The 17,011-nt window shown below is 43.0% G+C and overlaps 2 protein-coding genes across 3 annotated transcripts in view; one reads left to right on the forward strand and one right to left on the reverse strand.

Moving 5' to 3' along the window:
• The window catches only part of FZD3 (frizzled class receptor 3), a 69,413-nt gene extending 67,284 nt beyond the window's left edge, over positions 1–2,129 (reverse strand). For both annotated transcript variants that reach the window (XM_037042210.1, XM_037042212.1), the window contains exon 1: positions 2,002–2,129. The gene's annotated coding sequence lies outside the window, so the exon portion shown is untranslated. The remainder of the gene's footprint in view (positions 1–2,001) is intronic.
• A 3,284-nt stretch (positions 2,130–5,413) lies between these two features.
• Positions 5,414–17,011, forward strand: part of FBXO16 (F-box protein 16) — a 52,249-nt gene continuing 40,651 nt past the window's right edge. The window contains exons 1-2 of the mRNA XM_037042213.1: positions 5,414–5,485; positions 9,435–9,569. Coding sequence (XP_036898108.1) covers positions 9,474–9,569 — 96 coding nt within the window. The 5' untranslated portion in view covers positions 5,414–5,485; positions 9,435–9,473. The remainder of the gene's footprint in view (positions 5,486–9,434; positions 9,570–17,011) is intronic.

Genomic DNA, 17,011 nt, shown 5'->3' on the forward strand with positions numbered 1-17,011 from the left:
TGGTTTTACTAACGAACTAATATGACATTTATGTTGAGCAGATAATTTTTTCCTGTTAAGAGGGACGTGGGACGTATTGTGAGTTAAAAATCTGCCTCTCCTTCCCCAATGAGAAAGCTTCACATTGTAGTATACAAAGAAAGACTGTGAACTTTACTATTCAACTTCCTTCACCCCTCCCTACTTCAAATACCTCAATCAAGAACCCCCCTCTCAAAAATCCTCCTAAATGTTCACAAAGCACAAAATAGAGCTCCAGAGAATACAGTAGCTAAGATGAGTCTACAGTCCATTCTCCTCTTTCTATTAATGGGAAAGTGTTACAAATTTTGCAGAGGCGTGGAGGCAGAGAATGCTAGCAGTCGAGGAGAAAAAAAGGAAGAAAAGAGAAGGTAGGATGATAGACTTAATGAATTACTTGTTTTCCTGATAGTTTAAAGAATTTGGTGAATGGAGAAGGCACATGTTCTTTCACTCAATAAAAGGCAACATGGTGAGAGAAAGGCTGCATCTTATTTATATTTTATCTCCAGCTCTATCAGCCCAGTTAAGCTTTTACACCTCTTTTCTATTTCCTAACTGTGAATCTTTCCATCTTTATGTTGTGGTTTGGTAGTTCAAGTAAATGCTTTTTTTTTTTCCTGGAGGAAAAACATAGTATTGATTTGCTGAAAAGTAAGGATGGGAAGCATTATCTTGAGGAGTAATTATGTCTTAATAACAGAAGTAAGGATTTATTCCTTAGATTGTCAGCACACCACTAAAGGCTACAAGAAAGCAAAAGAGGGAGGTAATATCCTCAATGTCAGGTCTTTGTTTCCTTGCTCTCATTTCACTGGCTTTGCAAAGTGTCCCAGTCCCCTTAAATGAACATTATAGGTCTATCTAAACTACTTTTACAAAACGAGATTTTGTTTGGATACTTTTATGCAGAAGTCATTTATAGAGCTGCCAGTCTGTTCCGCTGCCGCCTCACCCTAAATTCAGCAGGGAACCGAAATTCAGATTTTTCCTTTAGACTGGGCAAAAAACCGCACCTCTCACATAGAGTAGATATTTTTCAACTTCAAGTCTACTCCTTTGCATGAATTAATGGCATGTGGTTTTGCTCGGGGGGGGGGGCGCTGGGGGGGGCTCTTTCTCTTAGAGGAGGCACCGAACTCCAAGACAGCCGAGATTTACAAAGCCTCTAGGAAGATGTTAAACTGTCTTGAACTATTGTAACAGCACCTTTATTTCAGAGGCCATCTACTAATTACCCAGCAGCACCCATGCCGTGGGAAACACACAGCATAAAAGGGTGCAACTGGGGGAGGCATTTGGGAAGGAAGAGCGACTTTGCAAACTGATGGGATGGAGGGGACAACTTTTAGGGTTTGGAAACAAGAGGTCAGGCAAATGCTGAAACGGAGTCCCGGCGGGGGGAAATTCTAGCTTGGGTCTCCGGGCCGCCTCAAGGGCCCGGGGCGCCGAAGCCCACGGCGCATTGTCCTCCCCCGGCTGGCGGCCGCGTCCTCCACCCACGCTCCCGGAGGGCGGCGAGCGCCGCACGCCTCCGCGGCGCCGACCCAGGCAGCGGGCTGGGGCTGGGGATTCGGGGCACCGTTCCCGGTGGAAGGGTCTGGGCCAGGGGGCGCGGAGAGGGAGCCTCCGCTGCACACTCGCACAGGTTGTCCAGCGCGAGCTGAGGACAGAGAGGGTTAATAATCTCCCCGGGCATCTGCCCGCCTCGGCCCCCAACTCGGCTCCTCCGTATCCCCTAGGTCCGCCGTCGATCCCGATAAGCCCCTGTGACCCCGACCACAGCCCGGCGTCGACAGCTTTTGTTTTGGCCGCGACGAAAATAACGATCCCAGAGGAGGAGGTGCCGGGGCTGCTGGTGGCTCTTCAGCACAGGGTTAGAGAGGAGCGGGCAGCCTCGGCGGCACCTCCTCGTTCCCCACACTCCCCGCGCCCTCTGCCCGCTAACCCGGCCGGGAGACTGCAAGCCTCGGTGCTCACCTCACACCGCGAGGCCCGGTCTCCAAAGGGCGCTAGGGGCTGCAGCGCCGGCCGCGGACGGCCACTGGTCCCTCAGGTACACCGAGCGAGGGAGGACCGCCGGCGCGCGCCTCTCAGCAACCGCGAGTTTTCTCGAGCGTCTCGGCGCGCGGCGCGGGGAGCGCGCGCGCGCGCACGCACGGCGCAGGCGCGCTTTGCAGGCTCCGCCGAGCGCTCCCATTTTGAGCCCAGCCGCGCGAGGCCCAGTGGTCGCACTTGGTTGTTTTTCGCCATACACCCTGCGTGGTGTCTTGCGCTGCGGTAACCCCGCGGAGTCGTTCTCAGCTCCTCAAGCGTTGTTAGTAAATAAGCCCAGCGCTCTCCTCCCCTGCTGAGACAACGCGGGGACTGTCTTCGCCCCACTTTATGATTACATCACGGGCAAGAGTGCCGACAGGGGGACCCGGGCATTGAAGAGGTCGAAAGGCAGGTGCCACCGAGTCTAGAGGGGGCACTCTGTGCAGGTTAGAGGCAGGCACCTGGCATGTTGCAGGCCTCCACGCCAAGACAACAGAGCAGGCAGGGGGTACCTGCCCTGGAACAGTGCATAACCTTTTTTGCCAAGACCTTAATGAACAGGTGGAGGTTGGTTATTGATGGCATTCCCCAAGGTTTTGCTCCTTAGAAAATGTTTTCTCTCTCTTTTTCTATATAAACAATTGTAGGGCTGAAAATGTTCTTAGAGATCATCTAAACGCAACCTTTCATTTTTCGGAGGAGGGAAAGAATGCCAAGAAAGAATTAAATGACTTACCCAAAGCCACGTGGCATTTTCATGACTGTCTAGATTACTTCAAAGGTACTCTTTCACACTATTTTACCTACACTTCTTGCTCTTCCTTTTCGTCCTTTTTCAACCTAGACTTCAAGGCATAATTTTGTTCTGTTGGTATGTGAATGTACGTAACAGCTCTACACTTAAAAATGGTTAAAATGGTAAATCGTATGTTATGTATATTTTACCACAATTTTTAAAAGGTGTTCAATAAAGGTTAAACATTGAGTATTAAGCTTAGACAGTCATAAGTATAGTTTAACATCAAAAAGTGAGTTATGGGAAAAAGCATAATAAATGAGATCTAAAGTGACACTTTCAATTTTACTAATAAATATATATTTGTCCAGTATCAATTTTCTTTAAAAGTAACGTTGATCCTTAGGCATATTCTGAGCAAGCCAATGTGTGTTGTGAAGCCAACACTGGCTTTGCTAAGGGCGAGGGGGGTGAAAAACCACGTGGTCCTGCTTTATATATTTCCAGATTCCTTGCATCTGCGGAGCTGGGAGATGTGCAGCTATATGCATTTTTATGCAATTTACACAGTGTCCTTTGAAATGTCAGGCATAGGACATATGATAACTCACATGGGGAGGTTGAAAAGACAAAGCAATTATCACTGAATGCATCAGCATGATTAAATCTGAGAAATATAACCCTGAGTGAGAAAAGCAAATTACAAGATATGTAAATTATTATGCCTGTTTAAGAACACCCAGCCATACTGTTTATGAGGGCAAATGTATGTAAGTATGTTTACATATATATAATGAGAAATATGCAAGTAGGTTACACACCAATTTCATGACAATGGTTGCCTCAGGCAGGTAAGGAGGGGAATGGGATCTGGAAGGGGTACAGAAAGGGTTTCAACTATTAATCACATACAGGAAACAAAAATGTTAATATTTTCAACAATCTGGGTGGTAACACAAGGGTTTTTCTTATGCAAGGTTCTAAACTGTTATGTTTAAAATGTTTCATTGAAAAATAATGTTGCAGTGTCACAGACATTGAGCTGTATGCTCACTATGAGCATAATGTGAATGGTGTCATTCCAACTTGGAAGGGAGTGGGGGTGGGGATCAGCAGCCAGACGGATGTGGTGCTGGACAAGAAGAGGCCCAGAGGGTGTTGGTTGAGAAGACAGACAAAAGCCACCTTATTTTCAGGAATAAAAATATTAAAATCCAACAGGGATAAAGTGTGATGATGCTCTCTTTGATCCCATCTCTCTTTCATTCTGTATTGTAACCACCAATAAATAGAAAAGCTTTAATGAGGGGGAACTTCACAGAGAGACAGCACTCTTAGAACACGTTGTTAAAACTGCTCTCTTTCTGGATGAACCCGTTCTGAAACCATAAATGTTAACTGGTGATACATGGTAATTTAATATTGCACATACATACCTCCCAAGGACACCCTCCACCACCAAAGGCTTTGTTTACTCATTTGCATACAACCTGGTCAGGTGAAAAAAAACACTCCTCTGGCATTCAGACAACCGAGGTTCTAATTTCTGTTTGGCCACTTCCAGATCCTTGGTTAACTCAAGGAAATCAAAATCTCTATGAGCTTCGCATTTCTTTTTCTTTTTAAATTGGAGATATACAAATCCTGCCTATTTTTAAACTATGAAACACGATACAAATGTGGAGTTTACATTTGTTTATGTTGGAAGAGAGTATATTCGTATCTGTTTTACTGAGGGAAGTCTTTTTGCGGGGTGGCAGGGCGCTTCGTTTTGTTTTTGTTAGCAGCTGCCCGTAAGAACTGTATTGGATTCACTAAAGAAGCTCTGTCCGAAATTTTGAACTTTGGGTTATTCTCCACACTTTAGAGTCTATCACCAGCAGTTATCACTGCAGCCTTGCATTATGTACCTTTTGTATTTTCCAGCCTTCCTCATTAGATTATTTTTTTATCCTTGTATTCTTACTCTGCCCCTTATTACATGATGGGTGCTCAATAAATTTAATTAGACCGGATTATAAAATTGCCCACGTTTGGAGTCATTATTATTAAGGCATGCCATCTGCTGGTTCCACGATGTATCTGTCAGTCAGCCTGAATTCCTTAATATTCTGATGGATTAAAATTAATGTTGAGGCATTTGTGAGTTTGTGTATTAGGCAATTTTCCCACGTCCTTCCACTTCCTGTCGCAGGTGCTGTTCTTTCACTGAACCAGTCCTGAATTCCTTTTCCTCTAACCCTCTTTTACCTGTTGGTCATTCTTAAAACATGGATAAATGGAGTTTATATTTCAGAGGCTCGGAGTGACCACAGCAACATAATTTGGGGCATGCTCAGGAGGTTGGCCTGATTTGGAAAATAAATACGCCTTGAATGGGGGTTTTCAATGCTGCTTGTTTCAGGATTGGATCCATTTTCGTCTTAGCATTACATTGGGAGACCACAGTCCCTCCCACCCTCTTGGCAATCTTTCATTATATCCGTGTGCCCAATTTTGGAGCCAGCCCTCCTGGATCTCCTGGCCAATCAAGAGACCACACATTGTTGCCTGAGAGACCCCGGATGCCAGTGAAAGGATTTATAGATGGTGATTGGACTACAGGAAGCTAGAGGCTGGGCAAAATCAAAGAAAGAGCAGCCATGGCAACACCAGCGCTTGAGGCTTGAAGAGGGAGTCGAGCTGAAAGAGGTGAGACAGTGGGTAGTGCATGAAAAAGATGGAGACTCTCTTTCGAGAGCTCCACCGTCATCCTCCTGAGCCCCTCTCCAGCCTTGTCAGTGCTGCTGGGGAATTACATTTTGCTCCGTTGCAACTGCAGGTTAAGTGCCAGATGCTTCATACAAAATTAACAACCAACAAATAGTTATTTATATGCCTATCAAACACTAGATCTTTTTATCGTATTACAGTTTTTGCTTTCTAACTAGTTTACTATAAGATGAACCAGTATTTAAATCTAACCATTCCCTAATGCCTGATACTTTCCTGATAATGACTGAGGTTCCCTTCTCTAATGATACTGCCGTGTGCGATGAGTGAATTGTGTGTCATCAGAGAAACTCAGTATTATTCTGCTCTATAAACTCCAAATAAAAACCTAATAATCCTAAGTATATTTTCAGTGCTCAATTCCTAATGTTCTGAGTTTCACCCTACATTTCCACTGGTTTTAATCCTTAAACTGTCCTCTCCACTGTTTCATTCATTCATTCCATTGATTTAACAAATATTTATCAAGCATCTATTATATACTATGAGATTAAGAGTCAGGTGAGCAGTCTCAGAAAATTACATAAGCAAAGAAGCATCAGTGTTTTGTATTGTTTTCTCTGAGGGATCTTAAGTTCAGTATGTCTGAGCAGATAATGCATGAAGAGAGAGAGAGAGACGAATGAAGCTCAAAAGGTAGATGGAGGTAAATTCATAAGGGACCTAGACCCACATGCTAAACAGTGTGGGTATTCTGTAGCCATTAGTGAGCCTCTGAGGGGTTTGAACTAAACAGGGACATGATGAACCAACTGGTCTTAAAACAAAACAAAACAAAACAAAAAAACCTCCATAAGTAGAAAGGTGGTTACCAGAGATGAGGAGGAGGGAGAGAATACGTTAATAAAAGGGTACAAACTTTCTATTATAAGATGAATAAGTTCTGGAGACCTAATGTACAGCATGCTGCCTATAGTGAATAATAATAATAATATAACATACACTTGACATTTGCTAAGGGAGTGGATCTCAAGTGTTCACATACAAATGGTAACTGTAGGAGGTGATGGATATTAAATAGTTTGTTCATTTCACAATGTATACATATATCAAAACACCCCCTGTACACCTTAAACGTATATAACTTTTATTTATCAACAAAGAAAACTCTCTAGCAGTGAACCGTAAGCTCCATTAAAGCAGAAACTCTTTTTTAAAGAATAGTTTATTGATTATGCTATTACAGTTGTCCCGTTTTCCCCCTTTATTTCCCTCTGCCCTCCACCCCCCTCCCACCAGCATTCCCCCCTTTAGTCCATGTCCGTGGGTTGTACATATCAGTTCTTTGGCATCTCCATTTCCTATACTATTCTTAACCTGCCCCTGTTTATTTTGTACCTACCATTTATGTGAAGCAGAAACTCTTACTTTTATACCCCCAACACAGGCCTAACAGGTCCTCAGCAAAGTTGAGTAATGGTGACAGTGTGAAGAATGGCTTGGGGACAGAATTAGAGATGTTTGAACACTGGAACTTTCCCAGGAAACCCATCCTTGCTGTCAACATGGAAATGGAACATGGAACTAGAAACATATACTTTGGGCTAAGGCCATAGGCCCTCTTTCTTCCTTTCTGTCCAAAGAAAAATGAAAGATAAATATTCAGGAACAGCCATTAGGAGGAGAGAGGTCACAGAAAGAGCGGCACCAAGTTTTATGTGTGAAAGGAAGGGAAGACAGCTTGCTTTGTCTTGTTGACGGAATGGGGGCAGCTATTTCTGCGTGTGTTGTATGAAAGTGCCTGTCTGTACAGTAGTCCTGAGTGGTCCATGCCACGAGCACATGTGTGCATGCAAACACGCACATTGCCTGTCTTCTGGTGTGAAGGGAGGAGGGGAAAACTGTAAGAGGATAATGACAAAAGACGTCATTATGACAGCATGACCACACTATCAAGAGGGCTGTCTCTCCCAGCCAGACCCATCTCCTGAATACCAGTTTTCCTCAAGCTGATTTAAGGAAAGCCTAGTTCAAATAATTTCTGGCTCTGACGACCCAGGGAAAGAAATGATAAAGCAACCAGTGCAGGGCCTTGGGGAGGTCCTAGGAAAATTCCTTTGTCCTAATTCAAAAATTTTGCTTGGCTTGTTTCCTACACAAAGTGGGAAGAGAAGGAGTTTCTCTGCTTATAGCAGGAGTTTTTAACCTGTGTAAGCAAAATTTTATGTTCATGTGCATTTTTCTAGTGAGAAGATTCATAGCTTTCATCACATTCTCAAAGTTATTTGGCCCTTGGAAAAAATTAAAGCAATGAGTTTAATAAGAAGAAAGACCAGATGTAAATAAGTAACAACAAAAAGAGAAATAGGAAGTTTTTAACTGGGCAGATCTACACTCAGTGACCATGCTTTGTATCTGTAATTTGCTTGCTCACGTGTACTTTTATGGCCGCCAACTAACAATGCTGCAATGAAATCATTTCTTATGCCTTTTGCAACTTAGCTAAATAGGTGTGACTTAGATAAATAGCTGAGAAGAATGTGACGGCTGCTCTGGGTCCCTTTATTCCAGTGGTACGATGGCAGCAGGTGTGGTCTCATACAAGGAGGTGTTGTCTAATGATGCCACTGAAGTTTTAAAATACTGCCTTTAGCTTCAGCTATAATTGAAACCTGAGACATACTATTATATGCCAAGTGAGAGCCTAGAAGATTTTAGATCTAGCATTTGGGGGAATCCCATGTCAATCATAAACGAATGATTTTTTTAACTGTCCAGTATCTGTTGCTGAAGAGTAGTTTTGGGAGCCCATAGATCAGGCAGGCAAGCTCTGGTCCCCTCCGTCATCACCACTGCCTTTCAATATGAAACCCAGCTTTAGAGGGAGAGAAGGCAGAAACACTGAGGATACTCATTGAAACCACCACCAACCTGTTTTAAGTGTTTTCCACGTTAAAATATTTGTCATGGCCTTCTCAAGGACAGATATTGAGGCTCCTGTGAATGATAGGGTCAAAATGAGGTAAAAAAAATTTGGTTGTAAACAATAGATTCTAGATAATGGAACCAAAAGAGGAAATGTATTGCGAGGACATCAGGTGACTCACAAAATGGACAAGAAAAGACAAGACGTTTCTGAGGGATGAGGCTGCAGGGACAACTTAACCGAGCAGCAGTGCTACTTGGAATGACCACCCCAGCTGTGAAGTAAGGATAAGCCAGCGTCCGACCAGCTGACCCAGCTCCATTTCGTGACCACCTCTTGGCCAGGAAAGGGAAGGCCACCTCGGTTAACCAACCCAGCAAACTCTAGACAATGAGGGAAAAGTAATTCTTCATGGAAATTACAGTGCTTTAATAAATTGAAGGCAGACATAAGCTGAACATTTAAAAACAGCACATTTCCCTCAATAAACCCAAATCTGTCCATCTCCTAAAGCTTGGTATTTTGTATTATCACATCGTTCTACTTTTTAAATATGGTATCAAGCTAGAACCTTTGTTAGCTGGATGTCAGAAAGTCACAAGGACGGAGTGTTTTATATTGCACTATAATTTTATAAATCAAATTACCTCTTTTTTCTAGCCAATATGGTATGTTATTAGCTAGAAGTGATTCTGGATTTCCCTCTGTGGCCCAACAAAAATAGAGTTAAACAACCCTGGGTCTAATTTCCAGTTCCACCACTTACTGTCTATATAATTTTGGGCAGAGTGCGTAGCATAAGTGAGCTTCATTTTCTTTGTCTATCTAATGACCTAAAATCCACCATCTCACCAGATTGTTAGGCGCTTTGATTGAGCAGACAGATAAAGTACTTCCAGCAGATGTTCTTCCCCTCAGTTCCTTCTCTCAGCATACTAAAAGACTGTGTGGTATTAATATACTCAGTATTCTGAAGATGACATGATTCTTTTCTTCTGCCAGATACCATTTTTCTCACGGAAGAATACCCAGTTACTCACGATGGCATTTGCGCCTCCAAAAAGCATGGATGGTCCCAAAATGCAGACAAAGATGAGTACCTGGACACCCTTAAACCACCAGCTTTTAAATGACCAGGTAAGTGACCAGACCTATTTTATCAGTTGCATCCATGCCTTAAAGAGAAGAAAAAGTATTAAAAGTTTGGTGATCAAAATATGAACAGCAGTTATTTAGGAATGTCTAATGGAAGAAAAAAAATGAAGGCTTTTTTTCCAAACATTTTTGAGTCCTTGCTATGTGGTCAAGGCTGGCAGTAAACCGAGTCTCTACCTGCGATGAAAATGGCTTAGATTTGTTCTTTCCTCCACTCACTGCTCCTCTCTCTCTCACTCTAAATATCTTTTTTCTTCTATCACTGGTTCTCTGCTGGAACCGCCAGGAATGAGAGAGAAGCAGGTGGTTTATGAGGAGTTCCCCTCAAAATAGATTTTCTTGCTAGATTTGCAGTTACTAGAAAATGCTGCACATTTAACCAAATAAATAAAATAAATAAATCTCATCCCATTATTTACATGATTAAGGCTCTCCTATGAACTTATTTCCAATCTGCATTCTGGGGAGGCACTAACAGAATTCACCAAGCAAAGGATTGCAAGGGTGGGAAGCTGAATATCATGCTGGGGTATGAGACTGGCCGACCTCTGGAGATTTCTGTTGCTTCTTCAGGGAGGGGCAGAATTTACAACTGGTCTGTGTGCTCCTATTATCAATCCCGTTGACTCCTGACCCACAGATGTCTGAACTGCAGGGGTCCACTATTACATAACGTTTTGACTGTGTGGGGGGTCAGCATCCTTAAACCCCTTGTCGTTCAAGGGTCAACTGTGCCTATTACAAGGGCCAGACCTACTTGGCAGTAAAATCAACACCAATAAAACTGATTTCTGCCCTGGCCAGAGCATCGTCCTGTACACCAAAAGGTTGAGGGTTTGATCCCCAGTCCGGGCACAAGCGAGTACCTAGGTTGTGGTTTGATTCCATGGTCAGGGAGCACACAGGGGCAACCGATTGATGTTTGTCTCTCACATCAATATTCCCTGCCTTCCTCTCTCTTTCTAAAATCAATAAACATATCATCGGGTGAAGATTTTAAAAAAATAACCGACCTCATTACCTTGCTCCTACACACTAGTTCCTTCCTCTGGTGAAACACCAAGTTCCACTTCCAACTAAGTCACTTAAACCAGACAACATCCTTCTCTCTGTTGTGTCTGGAATTTGGTTTCCCCCAAATTACAAGTTAATAACTTAGCCTGTTACTTATGGCACAGAAGATACTACAGTCTCACAGTAAAAGACACAAGATTCTTGGATCAGAGATAAAGAACTTCGTTGTTCACAGTGCAGCAAGCTGTACGAGCATCGTGTTTGTGTTGGTTCTCCTTGCCTGCCTGTCCACCAGGAGTGATGCAGAGGGCCCAGATAAATACTACGCACACCGTGGGTTTGTGCCACAGCTGAGGAATGTGAGCCCAGAGAATCCACTGCTTCCACAGTGAATAGTAAACAAGCCTGCTCTTGGTCCCAAAGGGAAATAGTACCTCATTGATCAAGGTTGCCTTGCTGCAAACAAAACTTGGAGAAATGGTGGTCAGGGCCTTGCATTCGTGGTATTCCAAGACCTTTCGGAGTGTGAGAGGCCCAGGGAGGAATGTCAGCCAGCACCCCCTCACCTCCATATCAGTTCATTTTCAAGTTCTAGGAGCCTTCCTCTGATCTCCTCTTCTCCATTCACCTACATTTCTCCAGCTCCACATTCTCAGTTCACACCCTCATCACCCTTTGCCTGGTGCACTGTAGTAACCCCCTAACAGGTTTCACTGCCTTTGTCCCTACCAATCCATCCTCTGTGTTGGTTCAGAATGATATTTCTAAAATACTGATCTAATCCTATTATGTAAAACCAAGTAGGCCCTACTCCAAAGGGGAAATTCCAGACTCCCGTGCGCAGCATTGAGGAACCTCCCTGTTCCAGCCCCTTTTCCAACACTGCTTCCTGTCACCCTATATCCAGGCCAGCTGAGTGGACCCCAGATGCACCATCTCCCTCACACCTCCACACCTTTGCACATGCTCTTCTCATTGCCTCCTAGAATAGTCAATTCAAATATCATATTTTCTGGGAAGCCTCCTCCTGCTTACTTTCTTTGCTCTCATCGCTTTTTCCTGGCTTTCCCACTCAACTCTAATGTATTGAGTTGAGATTGTCTTTTTTCTCTGTCTCCAGTGCCTGATAGGGTTCCTGAAACATGAGACATGGAGTCATCCTGGGACCTCCCTCCATTGGCTCTCAACTTCTTGTCGATACAGCCCTCCTTCCTTGGCCTGGATTTGGCCCTTTGCTCTCTGAACCTAACATACATTCATCAATCTGGCAAAGCTGGAGCACCATTCCCGACCCCTCCTGCTTAGTACTTTCCTATTTCTAGTCCTCTGATAGGTAACATGAGCACTTTGGTGAGTGAGACAGAGGAGCCAGCAGAGTAATCAGAATAATAAGAAATAAAAGGGGGGGAGAGACTGAAAAGGGAAATGATAAAGGAAGGAAAAGAAAAGTAAGAAGTAGAAAAAGAGAGACCAGGAGGAAAAAAAGGAAAGGCAGAGAGAGAGAGAAAAATCAGCATTCATCTAGCCCTGAATGACATAGGGCTATTGAAAGTCTTTTTTACTCATCTCAACAATTATTTGTTCATCACCTGTTTGCAGTGTTCTTAGCTCTCCAACAGTTTTTATAACGACTTCTCTCCTCGCCTCCCACACACCCAGAACTTTAGTGTTTAGTTTTGAAATCTGTTTTCCTATAGAACGAAGGGTGAAGATTTTACATGCAAGTGAAAAAGTGACTCAGATTGAAATACATATTCATTGGATGCCTTGCTTTTCAGAAATCTTCTTTAGAAAATTAGAAATCTTAAGTAATTTAGGAACTGTGGAGGGAAAAAATGTCTTAATTGCCTGATGGCCTGCTTGTTGTAGATTGGGTCACTAGAGAAGCAGCCTCTGCAATGGGCATGTAGGGTGTTCGCTGGGGAGGCGCTGGGGACCAGCACGGGGAGGAGCAGGGAGCAGAGGAGAAGCAGGAGAGGAAGCGGAGGGGAGGGGAGGAGGTTTGGGGCAGAGGAAGAAGCTGGCCTGTGATGCACTCCAATGAGGCCTCTGCTGGCCAGGTGGCCACCCTGAAGGCCCTGGACAAGGTAGATCTCTCAAGCTCAAGGCTGCCAGCCAGCTCTCACAGCAGGTCGGAGAATAAATAAGTCCTTTAGTCCCACCAGGGGTTCTGGGCAGTGTGTTACAGCAAGCATTGCATTGTCTTAATCTTGGTTCTTGATGAGCTTTTGTCAAATTGAATAATTTCTGAGATAATATTTATTTTGTTGTTCAGACCTCCCATTTTATTCCAAAAATTAGTTTTTGGTTTAGTTAAGTTCTAGTTTGGAGTAAAATTATTTTTTAAGATCTTCACATGTATGTAAATGTAAATAGACATGCACACAGAGTTCGTGTATGCAGATACCAAACTACCAATAGGGGTTTCACCCAGAGTTGACCGGCACTGGAGAAGTGGTCCTGTTAGAAGAGAGCTTTCATTCTTTTTACTTTTCATGGTGCAATAAGATTTCAAATTTTAAGACAATTTTAAAAATAAATACAAATACAAATAAACAAAGAATGACTCTGGGAACTGAACATTCGGTTTCTAGATCAGCTGTTACAATAATTTCCTAAGTGACTGGAGGAAGTCATCTACCTTCTCTAATCTTTTACTGTCTTCCTTCGTGAAACAGGTAGGTTGGAGCATATGACTTTGACGGTCCCTTTCCCATCTAACATTCTGGCTGTGTGAAAGGGACCAACAAGAGATGCCGAGGATACGGCTGGTCTGAATTGTCCGTACAATAGTTTCAAGGGGTTTTCTACACTCCTAAAACAGGACTTTGTCACCACTGATCAGTGTAATTGAGGTCCTGCTTTTTCTGTTTTTGTTTTAATATTCTTCTACTTTGTAATAAAATTCAAAATATGTGACTATTCCAGACTAAAATAAGAGTCACAGGATTGTTAACATCATTACAGGCTTTAAGCAGAAAGATTGAAGCAAAATTCAGATGCCTAAAAAACCCCCAAGCATCATTAGCATTAGGTAAATGTAATGAATTTCAGAATAATTCAAAGTATTGTGAATTGTGAGAGGAGGAATGTTTTGGCCATCTAGAGTTTGAATTGAAAGTAGCCAACATTTTTTTCAAGTATGGTTCACAGATGTAGTACAGTATATGTTAAAAGGGTGTACTGAGAAAGAGCACTTTGTTACCGTCGATAGATCATCATTTAGGAGCCTCTGACTTACTCCCACATCGTAATGTCGCTTAGTGAAATATGTAACTGCAGTGTCGATAGACTAAAATAACAACGTAGGATTTTGATTTAACAGCACGCCCTGAATGAACAGTGTTATAAACATTCTGCAAGGAAAGAAGATCCATTTTTATATTTCCATTTTGAATCGATATTTTGTTTTCCACCTCTTTAAGGTGAAGAACGTGATTGCAAATCTTGGAAATGAAGACTTGCTCCAAACCATAGAATAAGAGACTCTAACTGAGCACCTGACAATTAAATAATTTGTCCCAAATTATATTTCTTGTCAAAGATAGAGTCAGAACCAGATCTGAGCTCATTTGGTGTTTTCCCTACCCCTTCATTCACTCCTGTCAGTTCCCACTTGGGTCTAGATGCCTTGTGATAAAGAACCACATGTGCTTGGACCCGGCTTAGACTTGATCACTGGCCCTTTAAAGACTATTGTTTTGGCCTGAATAACATTCCTGAACAAAAAGCATTCATTTGAGCCAAGGGATTGCAATCCGACAGACAACCCAAACTGCACTCCGGAGAGAGCAAGGAAAGGCAGGATTTATGAAGACAAAACCCACAAAATGTAATTCGTTCATGCAAATGGAGGGGTGCTAGCTAGGTTAACAAGGATTGATTAGTTCCAATATGTAAATGAGGAAGACAGGAACTACTAGGAAGTAAGTAAAGTCCGATGTGTCAATGTAGCAGTTACTCTAGGTGTTCGTGGCTCAGCCTTGAGCTGAGTTTAGCAACAGGGTTAGCAACTTAAATGCAGCTCTGAGAGTTGAGGCACAAGATGTTCATAGGCCCCACTTCCTTAATAACCTTCTGACTCTGTTTTACGTGACTCTCTCAGCAATATTTATTCCATTATCATTTGGACCCTGCTTAGACTTGGGAGTTGGCCCTCTGAAAACTATTGTTTTAGCCTGAATAACACTCCCCACCTCCCACTCTACTCCTGTCCTGCTGATACAGGGTGCAGCCAAGGGGGGCCCAGAAAAGATTTAGAATGGTGTCCAGAACTCAAAGTGTACAGGAATATTGGAGGAAATATTACTCTTGCCAGTGGAAGGTGCCGCATGACTTTGGATTACTTGGAGATCCTGCCTGGACAGGCAGGCGACACAGCTCACGTGCCAGCGACCTGAAAAATGGACGTGTGCTCTTTTCCTGATTTACGGTACCCGGAGTTGGGACAGTGGGAGAAGGGAGCGCTGTGTGTGTGTGTGTAGGTTTATACCCTTAAAGACTTTAATATTTTAAGGAAGGCATTAGGCCTGAATAGCATTAAATAAACATTTTGTTTCCTTTTCACAAATCTCTGGCATTGAGAGATGTCTTTCCAATTGGCAGCGGACAGAAGAGCCCTATAGATATTAGTGTATCGTCCTTGGGAGGGGCCCGTTTTCTGTAGCAGTTTTTGGCATCCCTCGGTGGGCCAAGTATTGCTCCCCCCTCGGACCCGTGTTCGGTAACACTGCTACTTCTTGCTGATTCTCCTCTCCCCTTCAAGTGGGTGCCCTTTTGTTTCCAATGCTCCGAGTTGTCCTTGGCCACCATAATGGCCGTCCCATCCTTCTTTTGAAAGGAGATTGTGCTGGTGGGATCTACCCTTTTCTCCTCCCCCGGTAAAGCCAAAACCTGTCGGGCTGGAGGTCAGGATGGGGAAGACCGTGTTTCTAGTGAGGAACCAAGTGAGTTGACTGAACAGTCTGGAACCAGTGATTTTTTAAAATCTATAAATGTAACCCCTTTGGGCCTCTGGTTAACCTCTCTAAAACAAGGAAATTGAGCAGGAAGAGGTTTAGGATTTCTCTGAGTGCTAAGATTCTATGACTTTTGAAGCTTTTTTGTTGTTATTGAATCAGGTATTTTGGGGGGCCTGTCACAGAACTGGTGGAGCATGTAGCGAAAGTGGTTGTAATCTGCATGGGAAGATGAAATGAACGGGAACAACTAGAGAGCCATAGCGAACTCTCCAGAGACCAAATGGAACACGTGTGTAAGTGGAGTATGAGTTGGGAAGAGCTAGGTGACTGGGCATCAGGGAAGTGGTGGTGCTGACAACTTGGTTTGGGTGGGAGGTGACTGATTGGCTTCGGTTAGATAAAGGAGAAGAATTCAGCAAATATTTGAATCCAAATGTTTGAATCTTCTGTTCTTTAGGTTCTCTTCTATTTTCATCTAAAAATTCTGAATTTATCTGTTGCTGTTATTTAGGGTCCTAGTAGCTCAGGTGGCAGCTAATTAGAGGGGAGGAGAGAGAGGTGTTCTTTTTCTTCTTTAATGTACAAAGAATGTCTACCTGTGATGTATGAGATTCCTGGCCAAGAGCAAAACTGACATTTCACTGGTTTTAAGTTTCTTGTTGAACCAATGATTTCCATCCCCGTTTTGTATGCCCTTTGAAACTAGAGTTTGAGAGTCTAAAAACGGAAGGAGAGCATAATCTGTTAGAAGCATAAAGCCAGCTCCTCATCCTTCTCCACAAACAGGGAAAAAATAGGCCTGAGTTTCTCTTTGAGTAGGAACATTTTGCAGTGCTAGAGAATTTAGGTAGTGCTAAGAGGAAGGGGAAAACGTCGATTCCAATTTTTTAAAAATGTAAATCATTTTTTATTTTCAGTTGACATGCAATATTATATTAGTTTTAGATGTACACCCCACTGATTAAACATTATATAACTTACTAAGTGATCATCCTGATAAATCTTGTGCCTATCTGACACCATGTGTAGATATTATAACACTATTGACTGTATTCCCTGTGCTGTACTTTACACCCCTATAACTATTCTGCAACAATCTCTTCATCTTTTTTACCCGTCCCCCCACCCCCTCCCATCTGGCAACCATCAAAATGATTCCAATTGTGAAAGCTGACAGGTTGTATGTGTGGGAGTGAGAGAGACATTTACATCTGCTCATTACTTTTTCCTGCTTCCTCTCCATAGTTCCCTCCCCTCCCAAACATTCTCACATTAGTTTTCCCTTCCTCGCTCATTCAAATACACCTATGACTCATGCTTAGAAAAACACCTCAGCACCAATAGGTAAATAACTCACGTGTACCAGTATATCGATAAAGATTATCATTGTCACATTCAATGCCACATTCATTTAATCCAGCAAACACGAGTACCTGTGACATACTGTGT

This window comes from Sturnira hondurensis, unplaced genomic scaffold (genome assembly GCF_014824575.4).
Source record: "Sturnira hondurensis isolate 20B ecotype Veracruz unplaced genomic scaffold, ASM1482457v3 Scaffold0003693, whole genome shotgun sequence".
Taxonomy (NCBI): Eukaryota; Metazoa; Chordata; class Mammalia; order Chiroptera; family Phyllostomidae; genus Sturnira; species Sturnira hondurensis.